The sequence below is a fragment of the Grus americana genome, chromosome 2 (genome assembly GCF_028858705.1).
Source record: "Grus americana isolate bGruAme1 chromosome 2, bGruAme1.mat, whole genome shotgun sequence".
In the NCBI taxonomy this organism is placed as follows: domain Eukaryota; kingdom Metazoa; phylum Chordata; class Aves; order Gruiformes; family Gruidae; genus Grus; species Grus americana.
The window spans coordinates 145,963,940-145,989,336 of NC_072853.1; the positions used below are offsets into that span (position 1 = coordinate 145,963,940).

At 38.4% G+C, this 25,397-nt stretch overlaps 1 protein-coding gene across 7 annotated transcripts in view; it reads right to left on the reverse strand.

The window, feature by feature from the left end:
• Window positions 1-3,491: 3,491 nt before the first annotated feature.
• MINDY3 (MINDY lysine 48 deubiquitinase 3) overlaps window positions 3,492-25,397 on the reverse strand; it is a 57,788-nt gene continuing 35,882 nt past the window's right edge. For all 7 annotated transcript variants that reach the window (XM_054814099.1, XM_054814103.1, XM_054814102.1 and 4 more), the window contains 5 exons: window positions 16,237-16,309; window positions 15,304-15,376; window positions 10,155-10,242; window positions 5,802-5,873; window positions 3,492-4,576 (listed from right to left, as the gene is read on the reverse strand). In XM_054814099.1, the coding sequence (XP_054670074.1) occupies window positions 4,427-4,576; window positions 5,802-5,873; window positions 10,155-10,242; window positions 15,304-15,376; window positions 16,237-16,309 (456 nt within the window). In that variant the 3' untranslated portion in view covers window positions 3,492-4,426. The remainder of the gene's footprint in view (window positions 4,577-5,801; window positions 5,874-10,154; window positions 10,243-15,303; window positions 15,377-16,236; window positions 16,310-25,397) is intronic.

A 25,397-nucleotide genomic window follows, 5' to 3' on the forward strand; every position in this document is an offset into this window, starting at 1 on the left:
CTGTACCATCCAGGCCCATCTTGGGCTCCTTTGCCCTAAACTCATCTTCACAAGGAAGAGAAGAGAGCATAAAAAAAGCATACAGATGGATCAGATAAGCAGAAATTGTAACTGTCTGAAAGATAAAGCCAAGAACTTCAACAGAAGTATTCAAAAAACAAAGTGCCCTGCAAGTACTTTAGGGATTCACTGTTTTGGAGGGATCTTCATGTGGATTATAACAAGGATATTTACATTTGGATTATACCGGCTTTAACAAAGCAAAACTGTATTTGTTAGCCTTAAGCCTTCAAATGTAACTCACCTGGGCTAATATGAGGCACTGGAAGTAGTCCTTCCATTATTTATTTTGATAATTTTTTCAGAGTATCTGACTGTAAACTTCAGTATACATCAAAGTGGAAATAATTTCTCTTTTACCATTTAACCAGCAGTTGATCCCAGGACCTCTTTTCTCCTTGTTGTTATGAAAGTGACTTTAGAGCAAAGAGACACCAACACATAGCTGAACAATTTTCTGTCTCAAAGGGCTTCAAGACATGGGAGGGAGAACCCAGTTTTCCGACCACCTACCCAATGGTCTGCTAACTGTCCCATGTTGCCAGCTGGGACACTAGTCGTCTCCCAGAAGATACTGACCTTTCCTTCGCAGTTAAAATTGAACCACTGTGCAATATGTAAAAAGTCATTCACCTAGAGTATTAATCAAAATGTTGTTTAATTGCATCCTTAGTTCATGCGCCTCCTTACAGTTTGCATTACAATTTGCTGTGTGTAGTTAAAGCATGTATTTAATCCGTAGAGTGCTCTAGTATTACTTACCACACACGCACACACACAAAAACATGAGGCCTATATATTTAGCACTTAGAGGAGAACAACCTGTGAAAATTACTTAAGTTTCTGCTCATTTTTCTATGGAAGCAAATCAGAAGTACCAGACATTAGTGCCCCACATATTGTAAGTCTGCCTTCTAAATAACCACACTCTTTTAGGGGACAAAAGGTGAATTTCCATAAAGTCAGACTCTCTCCCATCGTGTTCATCAGGGAGGAAAGAAGAGAAGGGTTCACTTGGCTGAGGCTTTTAGATGAGCTAGTGAAGTTCCATTAAGCACTGTTGTTAGTTCCACTAAGTGCTGTTAGTTAGCCTCTGTAGTCCACAAATATGTGACATAAACCAGAAGCCAGGCCTCAAACAACTGGGTAGCACAAAGGAAAAAGAAAGACATGGGAATAAGGGTTCTTATACCACACTAAGCATCAGCTAAATTTCCTTGGAGTACAGCAGAAGTTTTAATTCAGACTAATGCTTATATAGAGATCTCACATCAGTTGGGTTTCTAAATTCTATTTTGCTGTTGAGACAGAACATAAATTGTATCTGACAGTGGACTAGAAAAAGACTGTTTATTCTAATGGCTTCAAGCTATGATTCAGTGCAAGCGCCGGTGTGAGATGCTCTAGTACAAGCCAAGAGACACCAGAATCCAGGAGAAAGAGCAAGAAAAGGGAATTTTCACCTTCCAAGACATCAGTGCAAGTCTGCCTAAAGACATTTATCTTAAATATGCAAAACCAGCTGGAGCAAATACCTATCAAGCCCAAGTATTTTAGGAAAAGTCTCAGACTTGCCAGGCAGTCCAGATTAAAGCACATTCTCATAATTAATTATCTACTTTTGAGTAGCAATCCTACTGCTGCACAAGTCTTTTAGCATCAGACCACATAGCAAGATGGAATACTGGTGTTCTAAGTGAGTCAGATAAGATGAATTAAGGATTTTTTTTTTCAAATTATTGTCATCTGCAAAGGAATTATTTTTTCAGAAAAAGAAATCTCCAAAAGAGGTAAGATACACTGTTAGTTCTGCAATAAGGAACGGTCGTGGTAATCTCAGAAGTTAGGTTTTTAAACAAGTGCTGATTGAAGTTGTTTGGTAGCTCTGAGGGGGATGGAGCTGCAGCAGTGGCCTCTGTGAGAAGTCACCAGGAGCTGTCCCCGTGTTGCACAGAGCCAGTTCAAGTTGGCTCCACGATGGACTTGCCACCAGCCAAAGCTGAGCCTGTCAGCAATGCTGGTGGTGTCTCTGTGATAACGTAGTTAAGAAAGGGTAAAAAGTGCTGTGTGGCACCTGGGAGAGAGGAGTGAGAAGATGTGAGAGGAACAACTCTGCAGACACCAAGGTCAGTGAAAAAGAAGGGGGAGGAGGCACTCCAGGCGCCAGAGCAGAGATTCCCCTCCACCCCTTGGAGAAGACCATGGTGAGGCAGGCTGTCCCCCTGCAGCCCATGGACGTTAATGGTGGAGCAGATATCCACATTTGGCCTGTGGATGGTCCCTATGCCAGAGCAGGCAAATGCCCAACTGAGGCTGTGACCCCATGGAAAGCCCATGCTGGAGCAGGCTCCTGGCAGGACCTGTGGCCCCATGGAGAGAGGAGCCCACACTGGAGCAGGCTCCTGACAGGACTTGTGACCCTGTGGGGGACCCATGTTGGAGCAGTCTGGTCCTGAAGGACTGCACTCCATGGAAGGGACCCACGCTGGAGCAGTTTGTGAAGAACTGCAGCCCATGGGAAGGACTCACATTGGAGAAGTTCGTGGAGGACTGTCTCCTGTGGGAGGGACCCCACGCTGGAGCCCAGGAAGAGTGTGCAGAGGAAGGAGCGGCAGAGATGAAGTGTTATGAACTGACCAGAACTCCCATTCGCCATCCCCCTGCCCAGGAAGGAGGTAGAGGAGCTGGCATTGAAGTTGAGCCTGGCAAGAACAGGGGTGGGGGAGAAGGTGTTTTTAGTTTTTTGTTTTGCGCTATCTCTATTTTTAATTGGCAATAAATTAAATTAATTTAGAGTCTGTTTTGCCTGTGATGATTGGTGAGCGATCTCCCTGTCCTTACCTCAACAAGGACATAAGGAGCTTTTTCATCTATTTTCTTCCCTGTCTTGCTGAGGAGGGGGAGGTAAGAGTGTGGCTGGGTGGGCACCCGGCAGTCAGCCAAGGCCAACCCACCACAGAACTATACCGTGCACCCATTTCCAGATGTAAATCTAACAGATACATTGTGCAGTCCTGCAGAGGAGATACCTGCAAGTGTCACGCAAAGGATGTTCTGTTTCTACATGCTTTACAGTGCAAATTCTCCAGCAAGGGTTTCTCCTCCACACTACATAGCTCATTTTCAACCAAATCAGTTTGTTTTCCTGCATGATGATCATCCTAGAGTCATACTGTTATTTACACATGAAAATAAAATTTTAAAAATAAATAATTCTGAATGTGAAATTCAGCCCTTCTGGCAATAGCATACGCTCTGCAATCACAGTTAAACTGCAATAAATTATCTTTTGTTGTTTTGGGTTTTTTTTTCCGTGAGATGTGTTCAACTCAAAACCTGACATTTCTAAACCCACAGTCCCTTTTCATCATCTTAGAGGGGCAGTAAACAAGTTAGATTAAAACCAAACTGAAAACAATACATCATGATTCAAGGAAAAGATTTTATTTTAGGGCTAACAAGTTGATAATAAATAAAGGAATATAATAATGTAATAACAGATGTTCTCATGCACTTAACACATACAATAATGCTGGCTTACACTGCTGTTTGGACAAATTAAGAAGAGGTATTTGGCAATATTATAAGTTTGAATAGTTTAAAGATTAGAGAACAAGAAATTCTTTCTGCTGTTTTTTACATTTCTTTTATACAAATTCAAATAAATATTAATACATCTATTTTTCCTCAGTTTTTTCACTTTTAACATGCCCAATAACTAAGCCACAGTAATATACAACTGCCAAGAAAGACTATTTATGAATTATACTTATTAATATTCCTAAAAATGTATCATATTTATGTCACATTGTGCAAGCTCTTTAGGTAAAATTAGATTTTAGGAAAAACTGCAGAAAATTTAAACTCATTAAAACATATCCAGTGCAAAGGCCAGTCTAGTCCACACATTATGGTACTGTAATGTAAGCCAATATAATTTAAATAATAAAACATGCCTATATGATTCAGAGAAAGCTGAATATGTTTTATGTTTTAAAGATCTGACATCTAATATGCAGATTCTGCAGTATCAGACATTTTTCAAATCTTCATGAGATGGCAAAATAATGTTAAGATTTTATAAGCAGGTTTTGGTGTTTTGGTTTTTTTTTTTTTTTAGGATAACTCACATTAACAGTACTACAGTGGTCAAAAAAGACAAACTATTATAATAGAAATCAATCTGATTAAAAAATTAAATAGTCCAATTAACACTGAAAAAGTGTTTGTAATCATTATTTACAATTCATCAATGATACCAGTGTATAACTCCACACAGTCAAAGCATACCACTTTCCAAGCAAATACCAATTCCTGTATCCCCACTCAAGCATTCGACAGCAGGATGTCGCTTACACGCAACACATCAGTTTAAAGAAGGAGATCGATCTGTGCTCCAGAGTAATTCTATATATGGCCATTTGGTTTGCAAGCAGCGTTTTACAGGAGTGTCATCCGTCTGTAGCATTGGTTCTTCAAAACCCATAACGACTGCTGTGCCTTCTACATACATGACCTGTCAAAATAAATCCAATTATGTCAGCCTATGTTTGTTTCAAAACTCTAAGATGAGATTATTATTTTCACCGGGTTAGCAGAGGACTTGTTATGATACTGGGGGTTTTTTTTATTAACTACAAAAATAAAATCCATGAATTTTTTTTTTATATATATATATATATATTTAAATAAAATGAGGTATGAAATTGAAAAAACCTAATCTCTGAGACTCAAATGCCTGAAAATCCTGATCGGGCCATACTCATTTGACTGTTTACATCAATAGACAGGAAAGGTCAAAAGTGGGAAAAAAAAATAATCTAGGAAATGCAACGCAAAAACTCTGTGACAATAGATCTTCTACTACTGTCGCAGTTGCAAAATTTGATGTTATTTTATAAGAGCAATGTTCCTTAGACTTAACTTTATGGAATTAGTTTTCCATAAAATAGAACTTCTGTTGCAAATCAGCTCTATTCATAAAACAATATTTAAAATGCTACAGGCATAATCCTCTGAAAATAAGAATGTTTAAATTTTCTTGATTATGTATATATATGTTCAATAGTAAAGACAACTGCATCTTTGAAAGCTTTTCCCTACATTTTGGGGTATGAAACTGCTGGAGACTTCACAGGGGTGATTTTAAGGACTTAACTCCAAACTATTCAGGAGACTGAGTATATAGATTTTCTCAAAAAGTCTTCTTACTTGAAGTCATTTTTGTTCCCTGTGTCTATCAATGCCTTACCCTCTTCTAACCTAAATGCTAACTCAGGCGCTAACTCAGAAGCAGTCATGGTGTGTCATGTATACCCCTCCTTCCACGAAAGCTGAAAATGTCCCCCATTAAGTGGTTCCAGGAAATACTGTTTTTTGATGCAAGTCTCGACTACTAAAATACTCCACAAAAAATCCAAACATCTCAATTTAGATGTAGGGTTACTTATAGAAGCTGCAGTTTGTCTGTGTTACATCTCCATTGCCCTTTACAGTTCAGATCCCACTTCCCATGGATAAGCACGAGAAACGTCTATTTAAAATGCATAGCTTAAGAGATGTGGTCTAGCCAAACAACGCACTGCACTAGCTAAAATATGATCGGGAGCACAAAGCAGTTTCCAATTCCCAATATATCATTGTTTCAAGTCTGTTTCAAGTTCAAGTATTTTGCCTGTAACTATAGTCAGTTTTGCATACTGATTGTTATTAGGGCTAGATTTATGTTTCTTAAATCTTACCTTTTCGTTATAGTTAGATTGCTTCAGTCCATTGTAATGGTAAACAGTGAATGACTCTGAAACCCTGGAGTCCTAGTAGAAAGAAGACAGTTAATTTCCTGTGACATATACATTGTGCCTTGCCAGTCTCTTCTTTTTACAACTAACCAGATGCATTTAAACCAGGAAGACTCAAGGAAAATGTAAAAAAGTACTATTTCTTTTAGGTGACATCATCTTGAAGATTTTGTTCATTTTACCTTTCTCATCAGAAATTAAAAAAAGATGTTGGTAAATTGATGGGAGCTCCAGGAGCAAGCCATGATTTTCTGCATTCATCTGGACACTTTCAGCTACAACTTCAGCACTGACCACGTAGAGACGGTCCTAACTTTTAAAGTCAGACACCTTACATAGTAGCCACATTCATGTGTGTTAATGACTGTTTGGATCCTATGAAGTTAAATATTCACTAAGGACCAAATCTCATCTCCAACCCTCCATTTGAGAGCTAAAAAGTAATGTATGCCCATGCCTGCCTGCCTGCACGCTGATTGTGAAGACACCTGTTCAGGTGAGGCCCAACAGCAGCTGTACTGCAGTTGTCAACCTTTACCATTCCAGGTGTTTGAATGCTTTAGTCCTAAAAGGACTGAAAAGCTTTGCATTTCACTGAATCGGGAAACCCAAATCAGGTGTAATATCATCTCTTTTATGCCTACTGGACCAGGCTCCAAACAAAAGCCTATCCCTTTTTTAAGGACATGGAGGCAGACTGGAATGAGAAAAAAATCTGCTCAGGTTACAGTACATCCATCAGATTACAAAAAGCCCTCATTCATTTTTCCCTTCTTAAATGACTCAAACTCCTTATCTCTGTATGGGTCTCTCACAGCAACCCAGGCTATTCAGTGCAGGGAGCATGGTGAAAAGGAAGGTAAGCGGTAACTCTACTGACAGAAGTTGCTTCAGAGACGTCAATAAAATCAAGCTTTGCTGGGAAGGAAAGAGGACGCTTATACTTTTCCCTGAGGAAGGTATGCTCACCCTGAAGGAAAAGAAGTGCTGCTTTCCAGTTCCTGTCCCATGGATGTTAACAATTTTGTGCAGTAATTGTTTCAAAAAAAAAGGGGTTCAGGGGAATTCAGGAATGCCCCTCTCCAGGTGACTACTCTAAGCACTACAGAGTCAGGCTTGCTCTCTCAGGCTGAATGATTTTTGAATATTTTTCTTCTAAGTCAACAGCTTTGAAAAGGAAAGCTGAGATCCCTTCCTGATTTTGAGGTGGAATTTAGTACTTTCTAGGAGAGTAAGAATGGGGGTTTGAATATTCTCAGCAAAGAAGGAATTGAATCTGGATCTCCTGAGCAATAGCTACCTGTTCAAATACAGTATAAAGGGGAACATCAACAATTCCAACCATCACTGGCACCTGCTATTTCCTCACAGTATTTTAAAGACAGACATTCATCTTCATTTCTGCAGAATTTCACTTTCAGAAAGAATTCTGAATGAGGTGTCAGTATGGGTGTGTTGGGTTTGCATGGCAAGGTTTTGGTAGCGGGGGGGCTACAGGGGTGGCTTCTGTGAGAAGCTGCTAGAAGCTCCCCCTGTGTCTGATAGAGCCAATGCCAGCCGGCTCCAAGACGGGCCCGCCGCTGGCCAAGGCCAAGCCAATCAGCGCCTCTGTGATAACATATTTAAGAAGAAGAAAAAACAGTTAGAGAGAGAGAGCTTTTCAGCCGGAGAGAGGAGTGAGAAGATGTAAGAAACTCTGCAGACACCAAGGTCAGTGCAGATGGAGGGGGAGGAGGAGCTCCAGGCGCCGGAGCAGAGATCCCCCTGCAGCCCGTGTTGAAGAAGACCATGGTGAGGCAGGCTGTCCCCCTGCAGCCCATGGAGGAAGGATGAGGGGGTGTAGAGATTCCACCTGCAGCCCGTGGAGGACCCCACGCCAGAGCAGGTGGAGGCACCTGAAGGAGGCTGTGGCCCGTGGGAAGCCCACGCTGGAGCAAGTTCCTGGCCGGACCGGTGGACCCGTGAAGAGGGGAGCCCACGCCAGGGCAGGTTTGCGGGCAGGACTTGTGACCCCGTGGGGGACCCCACGCTGGAGCAGTTTGCTCCTGAAGGTCTGCACCCCGTGAGAGGGACTCCATGCTGGAGCAGCGGAACGATGAGAGGAGTCCTCCCCCTGAGGATGAAGAAGCGGCAGAAACAACATGTGATGAACTGACCGTAACCCCCATTCCCCGTCCCCCTGTGCCGCTGAGGGGGGCGGAGGTTGAAGCCGGGAGTGAAGTTGAGCCCGGGAAGATGGGAGGGGTGGGGGGAGGTGTTTTAAGAGTTGATTTTATTTTCTCATTCCTCTACTCTGTTTTGCCTAGTAATAAATTAGATGAATCTCCTCTCTAAGTTTGGTCTGTTTTGCTCGTGACAACAATTAGTGAGTGATCTCTCCCTGTCCTTATCTCGACCTACAAGCATTTCGTTATGCCTTTTCTCCCCTGTTTAGTGAATGAGGGGAGTGAGAGAGTGGCTCTGGTGGGCACCTGGCCTTCAGCCAGGGTCAACCCACCACAATGGGTAAGGGCTTCTGCTATCTGATCCACAGGGCCAGACAGATTGGACAACATATCCGTGCCCTGATACTGAATGAATCCTAGTCCAAAATGTGCTGATTGTTCAGACTGTACCCTTAAGGCAGTAATGCTTCCCATGTTTTGTACTGGAGCCAGCAAAGGTTCAACAGCACAGACAAAACCAAGCGGCGAGGAATCACGTGCAGCAGGGAATTAGTACTTGACAGGCAGGTGTTGACTTGGGGGCTCCAACTTGACAGCAGGGAAAGAGTTTGTGCAGCAGCTCTCTACATGACTAAGGCATGGATCTGGCCATGATTCCACTATGGTCCCTTCTCCAGCTCCACCTATTCAGCCAGTGATGTCCTTCAGCAACAGGCAACAGAGGCAGCAGGCCCATACGATGGCTGTTTTCTCTTCCACCTACCTATGGCCCACGGTACTGGACAGTTTAGGCACAGACAATTATGGAGGATGTCCTTTGGCTTTCTGAACTTCGTTCTAAGCATCTGGGGCCCAAAATTAAGCACTGAAGTCTTCTACATTTACAAGTGCAATATAATTGCAAGAAATATGATTAAACTATATTCAATTGTAAAGATATTTCCACTTCTGGATATACAAATGAAAGGAAGAAGGAACAGTTGGCAAATATGCAATGCAGATGTAATCCCGTAAATCTGGAGAAAATGAACATTCTAACTCCTTTTTCCTCTAGATGATGAATCATCTCTTAATGATGTATTCAGTCCCTACCATCTTTAGCAGCGCAATTCTAGTGTCTTCAGAATGACCAGATTGTTTCACTGTACAGAATACTACACCCAAACAGGGCTGCACAACCCATAACAGAGAGTCTTGCTGAAGGAATTTTAAAAATATGTTTCACATTTCCTTGGTTGTAAAAATTAAGCCATATAGTTTCAATGACATGTTAAGCCACAAAAGCCTCCAAAGAAGTAACTGCTCTCAGCCCTTCTCTTGCCTGACCAGCCTATCTTTCTGTCACTGGGGAAACCCTCTTTCTTCTGCCCATACAAGCTTTTGCATGGCCATGGAACAAGCCTCCCTAAACCTGCAAGAGAGCTCTCATCTGGACCAGTTCCCTGTTTTGGTTTCCCACATATCTGTACAAAGAGGTTCCTGGTGGCAGGAGGGAGGCAGCGTGAGGGCAGGAAAACATGACTCAGGGCAAAGGGAGAAGAGGGCAGCAGTGCTAGGTTAACACTTGCCTCTCAGTGGTGGTGCTATCTTAATGTATGGAATAGATTGAGAGTTTGAAAATAATTTTCCATTACCCTGGCAGATACTGACTTCCACACATACTAAATTGTCAAAAATTTTACATTATTAGAGATATACATAAAAATAGTTTTATATGTGTTTGTAACCTTGTTCCATTTGCTAGCAATTACAGCAGACATTTGTAATATTGATAAAAACAGTATGGACATTTATTCTCAGAAAAACCAAACTCAGATGAAGTTTCTGAGTAGGGAACCAGTTCAATTTCATATGCAAAATGATTATGTATTTCCTGAAGTTAATTTTAGAACTTGTCACTACACTGGAGTTTCCTTTGAGTGTAAGGCTGAGAAAATTATGGACACCTTACACAAAAAAGAAGTCTACAGTTTGTTGTGTAATACAAGAAGTTATTTGCTGGTTAGCTGCGTCAAATGAACACACTACTTATTATTGAAAATAGCTCTGTGATATTGATGGAAGTGTTTAATGAATCTCACGGACAAGCAGAACAGACAATGCTCTGCAGCAATAAAGTTATATTGATTACCTGCTCAGGGAAAAATTCTTGCAGAAAGGGACCCAGTAAAATGATGCCCAGTCCTTCTGGGTCTAATTTGGTCTTCATGAGGTTTACACTATGACAAAGACATTGAATATAAAAGTATGAGTAAGACATTTTTATTCTTGCATGACTGTGCTACCATAGTACTGGCTGCCAAGTATAGCAATACTATTCTATTTTTAATCGTAAGTGACAACTGCACCAGAATGGCATGTAAGTTGCCAAAACACAGTTATTTTTAAATAAAAGTCATCTGTTATTTTAAATTAAATAAGTGATAATTCTGAAAGACCACCATATTTGGTAAAATAATTTGAAACTCATATAATCTAAAACTAGCCCAAAAGGCATTTTGCTGTCTTGTAAGCATTCTCGAACCTAGACACATAAACCAGCCATCTTTTAAATACAGCTCCATAACTGTCAAACAACCTGTTTTTAAACGGAGATTTGAAAAGCCTCCAAGATTTTCTGAAAATAAAATTAAGTTTAACAGATATATTTCTTATTTACATCATGTACTTGATATATAAAAAGCCAAAACCAATAAATAATGAAAATATTAACAATAGTAATCTTAAAGCCTTACTGCATGAATATGGTATAATCTCAGGTCACTACAAATGAATGTTAATTATAACTTGATATTTCTATTTAAGCAATATATTTCTACAGGCATCAGATTGCTTAAACGTTTATTTGCATCTACCTATTCTTTTGCCTAAGTTACAAGTTGTACAGTATGCAAGAACGTCCTCATTGGGTCAAACCAACAGAGCGTCTTGCCCAGTATCCTGTTTTTGACACTGGTCAGTAGTGGATGCTTACGATAGAGTACAACAGGGCAAACATACAGTGATATCCTTAGTTTACCCTCCCCATTTCCAGCAGTCTGCTGCTCAAAGATATCTTCAGTGAGAGGCAGTATCTAAACCTCAAAGACTTAGATTTTTTCTTTCCATGTGAGTGCCTAATTGGCTTTGAACCCATATACACCCCTGGTGTTTAATAAACTCCACTCACAAAATTAAAATTTAACTATGGATTCTGGGAATAAGTATCTCCTCCTGGTTTGAACCTGTCACCTGATAATTCATTCTGATGACACCTCATTTCTGTATTGTGAGAAGCAATTAACAATCATTCCCTATTTATTATGAAACTCCTGATTTTAGAAACCTCTCTTACATGCCAGTGGTTGTCTCTTTTCCAGGTTGAACACTCCTAAACTAGTTCCTCCTTGCACTAATGCTGTTCTGTACCTTCAATTAGCCTTATTGCCTTCCTGATACTTTTCTACAATGTTCTTTTTTAAGATGGAGTGAAACATCATGCATTTATACAATAGCCTAACTCCTAGAAATCCCACTCCATTTGTCTATCACTGAGTATCAGTTTAAATTGAAGATCTCTTTCCTGAATGGTAGTATCTAGTTCACAGCCCAAATACGTGTATGTAAAATCAGGATTGTTTTATCCCACATGCAATCAATCTACACTTAACTGTATCGTGACTTTTCTGTTACTATCTTCCAATAACTTCTGCTGCTCTTCAAAACATCATTTTTTAATATCTCAAATACTTTTGTATCAGTAGCAAACTGTCATATTAATCCCTACCTTCAAATCCTCGTCAGTGCCATGACAAACTTCACAGACCTAATACAAATTACTATTAAATCTCTCTAATGAACTCCTTCCATTAAGAAAAAAATGGAAATTTCATCCTTTGATCAATTATTTATCTACAAGAAAACCTTCCTTCTTATCCCGTGTTCACATACAAAACATTTCCAGTGAATTTTCCCCAGACTGGCCTTCAAATCCTTTTCTAAGTACTGTTGCTCATTTGTTACCTTCTCATTCTGCTACTCTCTGGTACCAGGACAGTTTACAGTGGTATGTAACCTAAAATAGTTCAGCAATTTCATTCTGATGTTTCTTCACAATTTTGGTTTTTTTTACTTACATTGACATTTCAGACTCTTAGTTACTCTGACCACCCATAAAAAGGCTTAAGTGTGGAAATCTCCCTGTAATCTTCCCCAGTGAAAATGAGAACTACTCCCTGTCGTCTTCCCCAGTGAATACAAATATTTCTATCAGAAACTACAGACCTTTTGCAAGTCTCCTGGTTCTGATGGGCTTAAAAAAAAAGTACTATTAGCTTTTATTTTTATAGCTTCACAGATTCGTCTTCAGAAGATTTTAACTCTGCTTTATTTTGTATTTACATTTAACGTTCCACAAATGTAGAATCTTCTGTATTTTTTTCATGTAGGCACTTCTTTCAGAAGACACAGTCTTAGCTTCTCATAGCTGCCTCTTTTACCACCTATGCCTTTAACCACCTTGGTCTCTTTTGTCAGGGGCTGCGGGCAGAAGGTGTCTTTCTAAGCTCTTTTTGATTACTGTTGCATGTAAGCATTTTATCTTCTTGGCTACCGCTTACGTGTCTTCATTTTTACGTAGCTTCCTTTCTTGTTCCTAACATAGTACTAGTAGTAAATTATTTGGCTTCTTTTTGTTTCTGCCTCAATACACACAGTAAATATTATACTAATCTTAAGAGAGTGGCTCTGTTAAGACCCTTGGAAAAGGAATTTTAAAATTCATAAAACTGAAGGTGATGTCCTATAAACTATGTTAATTTAATATGTAAAAGGAATTTTCATTAGTCAAGTGAATCTAGCACTGAGGATTTGCAAGATACTGGACTCTAATCCTTCTATTGCTCATTCTTACTGCTCTCAAAGTACAAAATTGAAGATATTTCAGTAGCTGTCTGAAACTTGCTCAAATTCTTGAAATGCTATAACAGAGTTCTAAGAATATCGTTTTTGTAAACAGAACCAAGGCAGATTTAAGTAAAGATAATTTTGAAAATGCATTTAAAATTATGTACCAAAATTAAAGCAAGCTATATGCTCACTAATGAAATACAAGAACTGTTTAAAAATGCAGAGCCATAGTAAGTTTTCAAGTATGGGCAGTGTACAAAATAAAATCAATTAAGCAGGAGGGGAGATTTAATAAAATTTGATTGCTGTATGTTTCACTTGAGGCTCTTTCATTCAGCAAATAGCTAACGCTGTTCAGCATTACTGATATTCCAGCAAAGCTACCAAAACAAGTGTGCCTACGTGCTTCAGTCGCCTCAGTGCGAAGTCTGGCATCCTAACTGAAGAAGTGATGAATGCTGGAATGATGATACCAATGGCCTTTGTACTGCTATGGCTGACAAGTGTGTGGGGACAAAAGCCTCCAGCACTGGTCAAATAGACAGGATAAAATCCTTGAAACCAGCTAAACCTAGACTCACAGATGTACTCAAATCGGTGCTCTAAAGAGTATCAGATGTTTTTTAGAAACAAATGGACAAAACAAACAAGAGACCTGGGTTGTCAGATGTATTTACTAAAAGACTAGAAAATTTTACTAAAATCACATGTAATGGCATTCAGTACTGGAACGGCTAATGCACCTTGTTAATGCACATCTTCTCTACAAAGTTTTTCCCCTCTATGATTCTTAAACTTCTAAGCAGGTCTGGCCGTTATTCATTTTGAGATTCTGAGAAGCTTAAAGCCTTGGATTAGATGATCACAAAGAATTTCCATTTAGTTCTTGAACTAAAAAATGTAAATAGTACACTTGGAAGCAATGCCTGTAAATTTACTTAAAAACAAACAAACAAACAAATTGTCCTGGCTTTGTCTGGAAACAAACAAATAAAAAAAAAACCAAAACAACCAGAAAAGCCTGTATGGAGTTTGAAATGTGTTATTTATACTTCTGCTCCACATTAAATAGACAGGACATCTAGAACCAAAACACAGTAGGTCCTCAAGACAGTACTATTAGACAACGTTTTTATTGAAGAGGAGATGTTTCAAGACTGAATATTCCATGGTTTGATCAGGGCTCTTCAATATAGCAAGCCTTCTGACTGGCTCTTTGATGTGCTATGCACAATAAAATAGGCCAGGGCTATGCCACAAACACCCTGAAGGCCAAACAGCCAAATGGAAAAACTGTGAATGCAGAAAGAGGATTTTTGCAGATTTATTGAGGCAGCAGAACAAAAAGGCCAAAAGAAAGCTTCTCAGCCCTATTAAACTAAGGCTTTTTTCTTTTCCTCCCTTTAAAAAACCAATCTTTTGTAGATTTCACAACTTACTGACATAATATGAATGCTAGCTTTTTTGTCTTGTATTTTCTTTGATTTTAGTTTCCTGGGTGTCTTTTTATTTCAATTTTCACTCCTATTTTTCACAGAGAGCAGCTCAGTAAACCTCGTTGTACTTTGTAACATTTGAAAGGACAGAAAATGGCATCAATCAAATTTCAGACGGCTGCGGTATGGAAACTTGCAGTCTCCACAGCCATTCCACAGGAACAGCTGATTTAGACCCCAATAAACTAGACCATATGCTTAGGAAAGAGCAGAACCATCTTTTGGAGATGTAAAAAAAGTTCAAGCACATAGCTCTCCTTTCTGGGTTAAGCATTTAGTGGCAAAACACGGTAAGCTTTGACACCGAAGGTTAACTGCTGCCACTGAATATCAGTCCTGTCTGTCCACGGAAGATCTAAAGTAAACTTTTTCATATGATAGTTTTAACTCTTATGCTAGGAATTAAGGTGTCATTTATGGAGAGAAATAACAGTTATAAACACTACAAGGTACTGAGTGTTGGTGGAAACAAAAGCGTAACTGAAGCAGTTTCAGCTTCGAACTCTGTAGATAGATCCAGTGGTAACGCAATGCTAATCTGCCTCTCAATACCTTGATTGGCTCTTTTGTCACAGTTTCACCCTCATTAAGATACAGAAATATATTCATGACTATCTCCTCAATATATAGTAATGCAGTAGGTTTGTGGGGGTTTTTTTGGGGCTTCTAGTTATCACTACCAAAGTTAGAGACATTTTAATTTGAATTCCTCCCATTTAATTCAAAGCTGTCTTAAACACTTCAAAATAACATTCTGTGCCCAGAATGCAAGGTAGAAAAAATCCAGGAAAAAATTCTAAATTATATGTGATTAATTGAATCCAGCAAAAACCCTAAATTATAATTAATATGTGGTTAACTGATATTTCTGTAGTATTTAAATTTTATTATACTCACTATTCAGGATCTGAAACAAGGTCCAAAGCCTTCATTACGTCTTCTAGCAGAGTGTCAGGTATAAAACCATTATCTGAAGAAGCAGCAAAACTTCTCATTAGGAAAAGAAACAAAATGCTATCCAGGAGTAAAAATTTTACTCAAAAATACAAATACTACATAAATTTGCAAACAAATGGTGGGGTTCTAGAAGGAACATAGTTTTCAAACAGTTCTCCCCGACTTCAAAAAAAAAAAAAAAAAAGAGGAGTGCAGTACAGAAACTGTGGGTTTATCATTCATACACTTAGAAGCTTAATACTTGCTGAGAAATCAGTTTCTTTATAGCAATCTCCACTAGATATCTTGGGATAATAACTGTACATTTTTTCCCTTTTGATTAGTTAAAATGATACCTGAATGTTAGACATCCTCTGAAATTTTTCTGTGTATGCCACATACATTCAAGAACAAAATTTCATGAAGAATGTAATCATAGTGGATCAGTTATTTTATGAAAATGTAATACAAGAGAAATCAAATTATATTTAAGCTTAATGTTATTAACAAACAACATTACAAGGTTAAAAAGCTTCTGCTCTAAGAACTCTATTTCCTATCACACAACGTTGGACTCAACTTCCTTTACTACAGAATGCTCAGAAAATTTCTTCATGTCAGTTGTAGATTGACTACTGTATTGAAAATGTCTTAAGCAGTAAGTATTTCATTCCTCTCTTAATCGGCTCAGGTAGAAACAGCATATTGCCTGGGTATGGAAAGGACAACGGATTTGAAAGTGCAGTATTTGGAACAAATTTTAGAAAATAATGGTCCTATTTTTGAAGAGATACTCTACACAATGTAGTATTAATTACTATTTGGAATTTGTCTCTACTGAATGAGTACATTTCAATTAAAAAATCTTATTTCAGCAGGAAGTACAGGCCTTACCCTCAGGGTCATATGTCTGGAAAACCCTTCTGGCTTGTTCTGAAGGTGCTTCAGGAGCAACAAGGGCCATATCCTTAGGGGAAAAAAAGAAAAAAAAAGGAAGAAGAAAAAAAAGGAAAAGAAAGAAAAAAGAAAAAAGAGAAAACTTTCAGAATATTCTTAATTCAGATACAGATTACTAAGGAAATATTTAGCCATACGACACAGGTTTGGACCTTAAATAAATAAAAATTTAAATACAACAGAAGAAAAATTAAGGTAATTTGGCAATATTGCCGATAGTGACGTAAAAAAAATAATCAAGAAATGTGTTAAAGATTACTCCACAAACTTCTAGACAAATTTTATGTAAGTCTTTTCATGCAGATGTTGCAGCACAAAAGCTAATTGGAGGCTACATGTATTATGTGGAGATTCATAGCATCATTCTTTGTATGTGAAAACACCCATACATGTACCAGTGAAATTTGTTGACTGTACCATGCATACATTGAAACATATACAAATTATTTAGATAGAAAGCTGCGAGAGAATATTTTGAAGTCCAGAACACAAGTTTGTTAGCTGCATGAAAAATATGATTTCAATAGTAGCTACTGTAATGCTTTTATTTATCTGTGTCTTTTTAAATCTCACACACAGTCACACTTTCCAAAACATACGTGGAGGCACATATCTATCTCCTATTGTAAAACCAGCAAAGAGCATAGCCCTCTGGTTTTATGTCAAAAAAAGTGAAATTGAGAAGCTATTAAGGCGAAACAAAAGGTAGCACAAAGGGTAAGAAATGCACCTATTCAAGATGCCCTTTAGTTTAAAAAGATACAAAGACTTGATGTTCAAACAGAACATGAAACTCCAGAACACAGCTCCAAAACCTGCTCGCTAGGAGTACTTAAAATCCTACATCTCCTCTTGCAAATATATGATCACCTATGTTGGTTTTCACATAGAAAGGAAAATGAAAAACTTGCTCAGAGGGAAACAGTGCATTTGACAATATCTCCTTTATAGTTTTTCTTCCTGTCAAAGTGAAAATGTGATGTTACCTGCTATGCTATGAACAGTAAGCACAAACCCCAAAAATAGCACCATTGACAAACGCAGCAGGAATCTGAGTCTAGACGCAATGCAAATTTGCACCAAAAAGCGGCTCTCCAACATGCTAAATCACTACTGTAGATGGGGATCTGGTGAATCACGTCTGCTGGAATTCTCCTAGTTCCTGAGACGTGATAGACTTATCGGGACTGAACTACAACTACTTGTGGCTCCAGCCTGCCGCCTCTCTTGCAGCACAAGTGCAGCTTTTCCCTGGGACTGGACTACGGAGCCCATCTTCAGGTGAGAAGCAGGCCAGCCTGCAGATAAACTCCCCTACTATGTGACTTCTGCATCATCCTGTACCTGAGAGCTCCAAGTGACAAAGCCAACAGAAGAAACTAATTTGTCCCTTTGTCCTTCTGGTCTCTTCTAGGGAGAACAATTTGTAAATCCCTTGCTTAACATACTGGAAATAGAAAGCCTAGATTTTTATATTAATTCAGTATCACAATAATGTAATTTTAAGGATCCATAAATAGACTGATTTTGAACAAAAACACTATTTAATGAAAAATATTCTAGTGATTATGTATGTTCTAAACTTTTTAAAAGTACTTTGCAGATAAAGAGACCGTACTGCTTTAAAAACATCTACAGGTCAACACAATTAGTTTCATGATGCCAAACAATGTGTGAAGTTGTGCAGTTGTTGAGTGTATATACTCTGTTATAATGGGTAACGCTTATGTGATTATATAAGGCACATACATACACTGTAAAATTTGAGAGTACGTGACCAACTCGTAAATAATTTGGAATACTCTAGAATTGGAAAAGTTTCATTTTGGGGGGATCAGTATTACAACACATGCTAAGCAGGAGTAGATTTCACTATCACTGAATTACAGTAAAATATTGCGATTAGTTCTCGGTTTAAAATACATGAGGTCATAGTATATAGAGCTTATTAACAAAATGATCAGTGATTTCAATATTCAAGATTTAACTCTAGAGAGGGGATATTTTTATGGTAGGTTCTTATTAATGAATTAGCAGCTTATGGAACCAGTGTAACAAGGGAGAACTCTTCAAATTTCCATCGTATGGAAGGATATAACAAAACTAACTTCCAATTGCACAGACATATTAGTTTTAATGCAAACTACATAGTTCTACTTTGGTTTACGAGTATGCAGTTCTTTCCATAAAATCTTGATGCAATCCAAGAATAAAAACTATAATTTGTGTTGCGCTCCCTCCCCACAAATTATCTTTTTAATGTAGTACTTTCCACAGTTTCATGTGACGCAAACCAAAATTTTAAAAATAAGTCTCCTGTAACTACCAACAAGGTTTTTTTTCGATAGTCCAATTGCAAATAATGTGTATTTCTGTTGGTATTTTCATTTTCCAGGTCCTTAGTTATTTCAGTGCATGTGTACATGGGAAGAACTTAGGGACTAAGTCACTGAATGCATTACTCAATACTGAAAATTGTCCACGTTTTTCAACTGAACTTTTAAATACAGTAAAGCCTGCCAATTATTACATATTAACACTTTTTATTCATGAAATGTGATTTACTCATGCTCTAAAGCAAGTAATTTCAGGAGGAAACTTAGAAAATTACCTGCCCTGGAGAGATGACCAAAAAAACCACCCCTCATCTTCAAAATAATTCTAACTTTTCACTGAGACTGTTGTCCTATAAATAGTTAAAATTTTTAAGATTTTAATCCTGTCTGTACAAATCCCATGCATCCTCTAACTGAGCATGTCATTCATTTCCAGTATCCAGAAAACTTTAAAAGTTCAACTAGTCCATATATTTGTATCTAGGCTAAAAAAAAGTGACATACCTCCTTCAGGCAGCAAAGCTGAAAACGTGACAAACTTCTAACAAAAACATACTTCAGCTACCCAAACTGGCATTTCATCATATGTGCCAAAATGTATCCCCCACCCCAGCCTTACAAATTGTATTTTGATGTATCCCATGCATTGAAAGTTCCTTATAAGGGAATCCCATCAACAGTTAATTATAATAATTATTTCCAATACTAAGTACAACATGTCCCAAAAATGATGTTTCACCCGTTGGCTCTTGTGATACACAAACAAGTCATGTTATATTACTTTGAAAAGTTTTTCTCATCAGTAGTACCAGTTATTTTAAGATCCCATGTTTACCCTCAGAGGCAAAAAATACTCTTCATAAGTTTTAATGAAAACATTCCATAAGTTTTCATTCTACGAATCAAAAGCAGAACATAATGGCTAAGCTACACTGACACCCTGGCTACGAATTTTTACAAAGATCCCACCCTGAAAGACCAGTTGCCCTTGCAAATGAAATCTGTTCACATGTGGACTACTTTACAGTTCTACACTACCACTGTCGAGTGATACACGGAAGAATTACATACGGTAGTACTAACTTCCTTCTTAAAAATTTGTCTAAAGACAATACAGAAACACTGATAGTTTATCAACTATTTAACTTGCCATAAGTTACTCAGATCTGCAAGAATGAACAGTATTTAATACACTCTTGTATTACAGAGAAAAGCGTGTATTGTTCCATGCTATAATCAGTGGCTTTCATCCCAACAGCTTCTCCAAAATGGTTTCCTAAGAAAACAAGGTTGATGAGATCTCTGAAACCAATTCCCATCTCTCTCAATGACTTCTAAATCCATCGCCCAATTTCAATTTTACTTGAAATAAAAGGGAATGGAGTCTCACGACTGGTATTTGAAACTGGAAGCCAGGCACGGAGAAACTGTACAGGCTTGTGCGCCCACCGAGAGGGAGGGCAGAACCCTGCTGTGAATCGCTGTGTTTGGCAATAGGTAGACAACCAGTCAAACACCGCAGGCACAAGCCCAGACTTGTGACTGCACACCTGGCTCTTGTTGGGTGGACCATCGCAGGAGACAAGCGGTGGGTTACTACAGCAGGTATTTGCATGTGTGGGAGAGTGAAAAAGAGTAAAAAAACATTTAAGAAAGGGTCTAGGAGACAAGCTGCTGGAAGACAGGCTTCAGATGGTCTACTCTTACATAACAGGCTTTGACTTAGAAGCACTTCGGTATGTAGTTTTAAATCAATATGACATGAAGTAGTTGTACTGTTTCACTAACTACTCAGAGGACAAACCTTAGATTTCTTCAAATAACATCACTTTATGAAGGTTCACATCAGTCTTGGGGGCTTCAGAGATGGTTAAACATTTGGTGAAGGTACAGACAGTTCTGACAGATGTTGGGCAGGGAGGTGGCAGGAAGAGAACAAACCAGAAATCCAAAAATCATTTGGTAAAAGCATAGGTCCGATAAAGAGTAATAGGCTGACTCAGTGTATACTTTAGCTTATCTGTTTACTCAGCTGAAGTGGATATTCAAAAATACTTGCAGTTGATGTGGAACAGATTGCCAAGTAAACCAAGATGAAATTTTGATCCCCCTAGGAGGGTGGAAAAGAGTCTATAACACATTCTTATCATTTATGCTGGAGAGGAACAGAAGTCCCCATCCAATAACAGCCATCCATAAACCAGTGTTGTGAAGATTTTTGAGTCTGAAGGGATCAGATAGTTTAACCACTGTTCCTGGTCCAGATGCGATGGTGGCAACTCTGGTCAACTTACTGAGGTCCTGAGTACAAAACTGCCTCAACCATGTCAAAAGCACTGTGGTCCTGTTCTGTTTTACTCTGAGTGGGACTCAAGGGACAAGTTAAACTGGGTGAAACACAACATCTGTCTGTTCAACTATGGATGCCATGAGAAACACAACTAAGAAAGAAGTGGCAGTTTTTAACAGTATGGGAAGTAAAACGATAAAACTCAGATTAATCCTGTGAGACTACCCAAGCAATACCTGATGCATGGTGTAGAGGCAAAATATCATTCATTTAATCTCACTGTAGAGTTGGTTCAAAAGGAAATTTAATTTCAAGTGTCAGCAAGGTTCTTTTGGAGATTATCTTTTGAAAGAGAAAAGACACTTCATACAATCCTACTGATGTACTATGTAACTGTACCATTGTCATTTGGATGCACAGGTCTTTCATACATGACTCGAATGCATTTTCAAACTGGATAGTGCTCTAAAATAAGATGTCAAGCTTCAGTTCCTCCTGTGGCTGTCATCCATTGCAACGAATCTCCAGATATACAAGAACCCTGTTCAATGTCAGTACCCTGTAGGACAGAGACACACAGGAGGTTTCTTCTTCAAATGGTAAAGGGATCCTGCTACCAAAGCCAGAACTGATGAAATACTCTTTACAGCCTGAGAAAAAACAACCCACTTAACCGAGGGAAAATACACTGCATGCAGCTTTATTTGGAGGCAAGGAGCAGAGGTGTCACAAGTAGCACCACATATACAAATAAGGTTATGTGTCCTCAAGGTGTCAGATACTGTTTTACTTGCAGAGACCAAAGAATAAATTTTAACATAGACTGGTATCAGCTCACAAGTAGGAAAGCTAACATCAGTACAAAAGTAAAAATAGGTTCAAAGTCTTGCAGTGATATAAAATTTAGTTGTTGATTCTCATTGAGATTGAGATGATTAAACAGAACCTGGGCATTGCTTGAAATTAAATAACAGCTTTCTTGTAGGGCCTCCTAGGAGCCAATTATCAAATCAAGGAAAGAGGAGAGTCCTTCAGATCTGAAATGGGAGGCTGTTATTACCATCATACAAAGAATTGAACAGCTAGGGAAAGGCCACAGATCTTGTTTCCTCTTAGGCACCACTAAATAGATGCTGAGATTGCTGAGGTTACTGGTTCTAAAAATACCAACATATGATCTACTGCCAATTTAAGCAGACTGTTGTGAAGGGTCCTTGAAAAGGGACAGAGTTGGAGAATTACGCTGTGGCAACAAAGCAAAGCAAATCCTAGAGCCCTCATCTGTGAAGTCCATACTAAAGCATTTGATGTTACTTGACATAAACGGAGTTTGAAAGACTACCAGTCCCGCTCTGAACAGAGAGATGGCCAATGAAGACTAGTTCAAGACTCTCATGGGTGCTCAAGGACATCATCTGCACCAAAAGTTTGGAAGGGCCACAGCCCATAGTTGTTGCAGTGATGGAACTATCCTCTACACACTGCTTACAATGCTCTTCCAGTGCTGGCTGGTGGAATATGAGATTGCTCCATGGCATATTATCTTCTATGGGAGAAGGCATTAAAAAATGTCAAATAACTGGAAAATACCCACAGGACACTTGAAGGAGTAAAGATTTTCCCTCTTGAGAGCTGTACATGGAGAAAGTGAAGGAAAGGTCCTCAACTTAGGTGTCCACTATGAAAAAAGAGCTCTGCAGCCATGATTGTTTCCCCTTCAGAATGGCAGGTATCAAAGATCACATACTGTATCCTCCTCAGCCTTGACGAGGGTCTTTGTGTCTACCTGGGATTCAGAAAAAGCTAAAAGAAAATCCTTTCCTTGAATCAGAGAGGGAAAAGACACAAAAGGAAGCATCCCACCCCCAAGGTAGCAGAGTTCTTATCACGGGTCAGAAAATAAAATACAGGCCTTGCAATTCAGAACGGCAAAAAATGACACAGTTTATCTGAAAGTGTACATCAAGGGGTAGAGGTGGTGGTGGAAGAGAAACATTCATGGTAAGCAATTTCTTTCAACAAGGTGGTTGAAAGGAAGCAAACCAGCTCTAGTCGCAGTCTGCCTTGTGAATAAGAGTGAAAGGATTGCATTTACTCTACAGTTCCATTTGCAGTACCAGCAAGGTAGAGAGTTCTCAACGGGGCAGAATGAAAAGCTACATATGGACTACTTATTCAAATCCTTTTTCACCTCCACCCATACTACCCAGACAGAAAAGGGAGCCTACTTGATCCAAGGGTGGGGTGAGGCTGTGGAAGAAAAGCAAACACAAACCAAAGAGCAAGAATTAATAACAGAGAAATCTACAGTGAGCACCCTGTCAGCCTGTCCATCTGGAAAGCAGGGCTTTTAACGTGCACTCAACTAAGTTATGGAAACCACAATATATGCTCCATTCCCGTGGATGGTTTAATGAGAGCCAACAAAAAAAAAAAAAGCTACAGCATTGCAGTTTTTCAAAAATAAGAGAAACTATAGTGAATACATGTTTAACAGTTACATTGCCACAAATGGTAGTGGTTTAGTTCAAAAGATTACAAGGTGGCAACAATTCACTTGTTGACACGTAAAAAAATGGGAGCTTCTTCACCATGTTCCCTGCTTTGAAGGGCAGATTACAAGAGATTACTGCAAAACAATAAAGATTAGGTATATAGTCTTTTTTTTTAAATTCAGTTACTAACTTCTTTGGCTCATCATCACAGAACAAAGTCTATGTTTCGAAAGCAAAAATATATTACTGGAATTACAGACCAGGAGTCAGCAAATTTGAGTTTACTGGAACTCTTATCTAATTACTAGATTATATATTACCCTCCAGTCACAAATTTAATCTGAAATGGCAGCTCTTCAAATTACCTTTTGTCTGCCATATTCAGACATCTATTTTTTTTGGAGGACAGAATACAGTGCTGTACAAATGCCAAACTTTATTCCTAAGAGGAACCAAACTGGAAGTGGGCAAATTCCATGGTTTGTGACTTTGAAAAACTTCACAATATAATTCACTCAAGATGAATGGTAGCTTCTATTATCGTGCAACTTTTTTTTTACTTAAAAAAAATCTTTATTAAATACTATTTCTATAGCTAATACTATTTCAGTCTATAGACATGAAGTGTTTGCTATACAACCCATGGTGAGCATTAACATACTAACTAACTCTATTTGGCAATTGCAATAAGGAGGTGGGAAATGAACAAGTATGACAGGAACATTTGATAGCAGAGTTGGAAGTCAGTGAAGATGTACTGCAGAAATTCAGATCTTCCTAAATACAGTTCTCACAGCACTGGAAGCTGCACTTAATGTTGGAAACCAGCTTCAAGTGTTCAGTTTCCCACTTAAAGCATATAATTCTCCCTTGGGATGATGAAAACCCTCTGGTTTGCTTCAATCCAGAATGATGAAACATTTTTGAAAATGGACCAGATCATTTTATTACTCAAATATGACAAAAATGTTTCTAAAGGACAACTGTTAGCCTGGTTAATTATTCTAACAGTAATGTCTTATGGTTTTACATGTGAAATGTATGAGCTCTATGAAGTAATGAAGCAAACAATATATTAATGATGCCATGTAGTCCACTGTTATTTTGTACTGTTCAGTAGTATTTTAGGGAATCTTAATACACGTGTTGATATATGTATGGGAAAAATACTAAATATTCACAAACTTTACACATTTTCACATAGTATAAAACCAGTGTCGCCTTTTATATTCATATTTGAATTGGGTATTTCAGGTAGCTAATTCCAGTAGTAGCAGAATAGAGCAATCGGCTTCTATGAAAAACAGTATGTTTATTCCTTCAACTAACACAAAACTTACGATGCTTTTCTCCTTAAAGCTATGTTATACAGTAATGCCTATCTCACATCACACCAATTACATACATAGTTTTCTTAACTATGCACAGGCAATCACTGAACTTTTTTCCTAAGTACATCCACACTGTTTCAGTATTTCCACACTGAAGTGTCTTCAACTTATTCAAGTCTTAGACTGGCAACTTTGGCACCCCTCTGTAACACAGAACAGTACAGGTATAAATGGATATGCATATAAAGATTCCCTAAACTATCAACCAGTAGACCAAAATGGCATTGGACTCCCTATAACACAAATAAAAATGAGAAAACACATATTAATATATTTCATACCGTTCTTATGTAAAACAAACCACTACTGGAAAAAATGCACTTAAATATTGAAATGAAGTTACTTGTTACTTCATTTTTAGAAATAAAAATATTACTTAGCTAATCAAATGTGATTTCTGATGTTATATAAGGGGAGAAATAATAGAAAATGAAGGTAATATCTAAATATCACTAAATGTGCTTCACCTCTGCTAGGAAGAGTTAAAAGCTTCCTCCACCATAAACAGTCCCCTTCCTCCCCCATTTTTTTGTATTTTTTTCCTCCTTCCACATTTGGACTTTCAATTCATTCACTCACATATCCT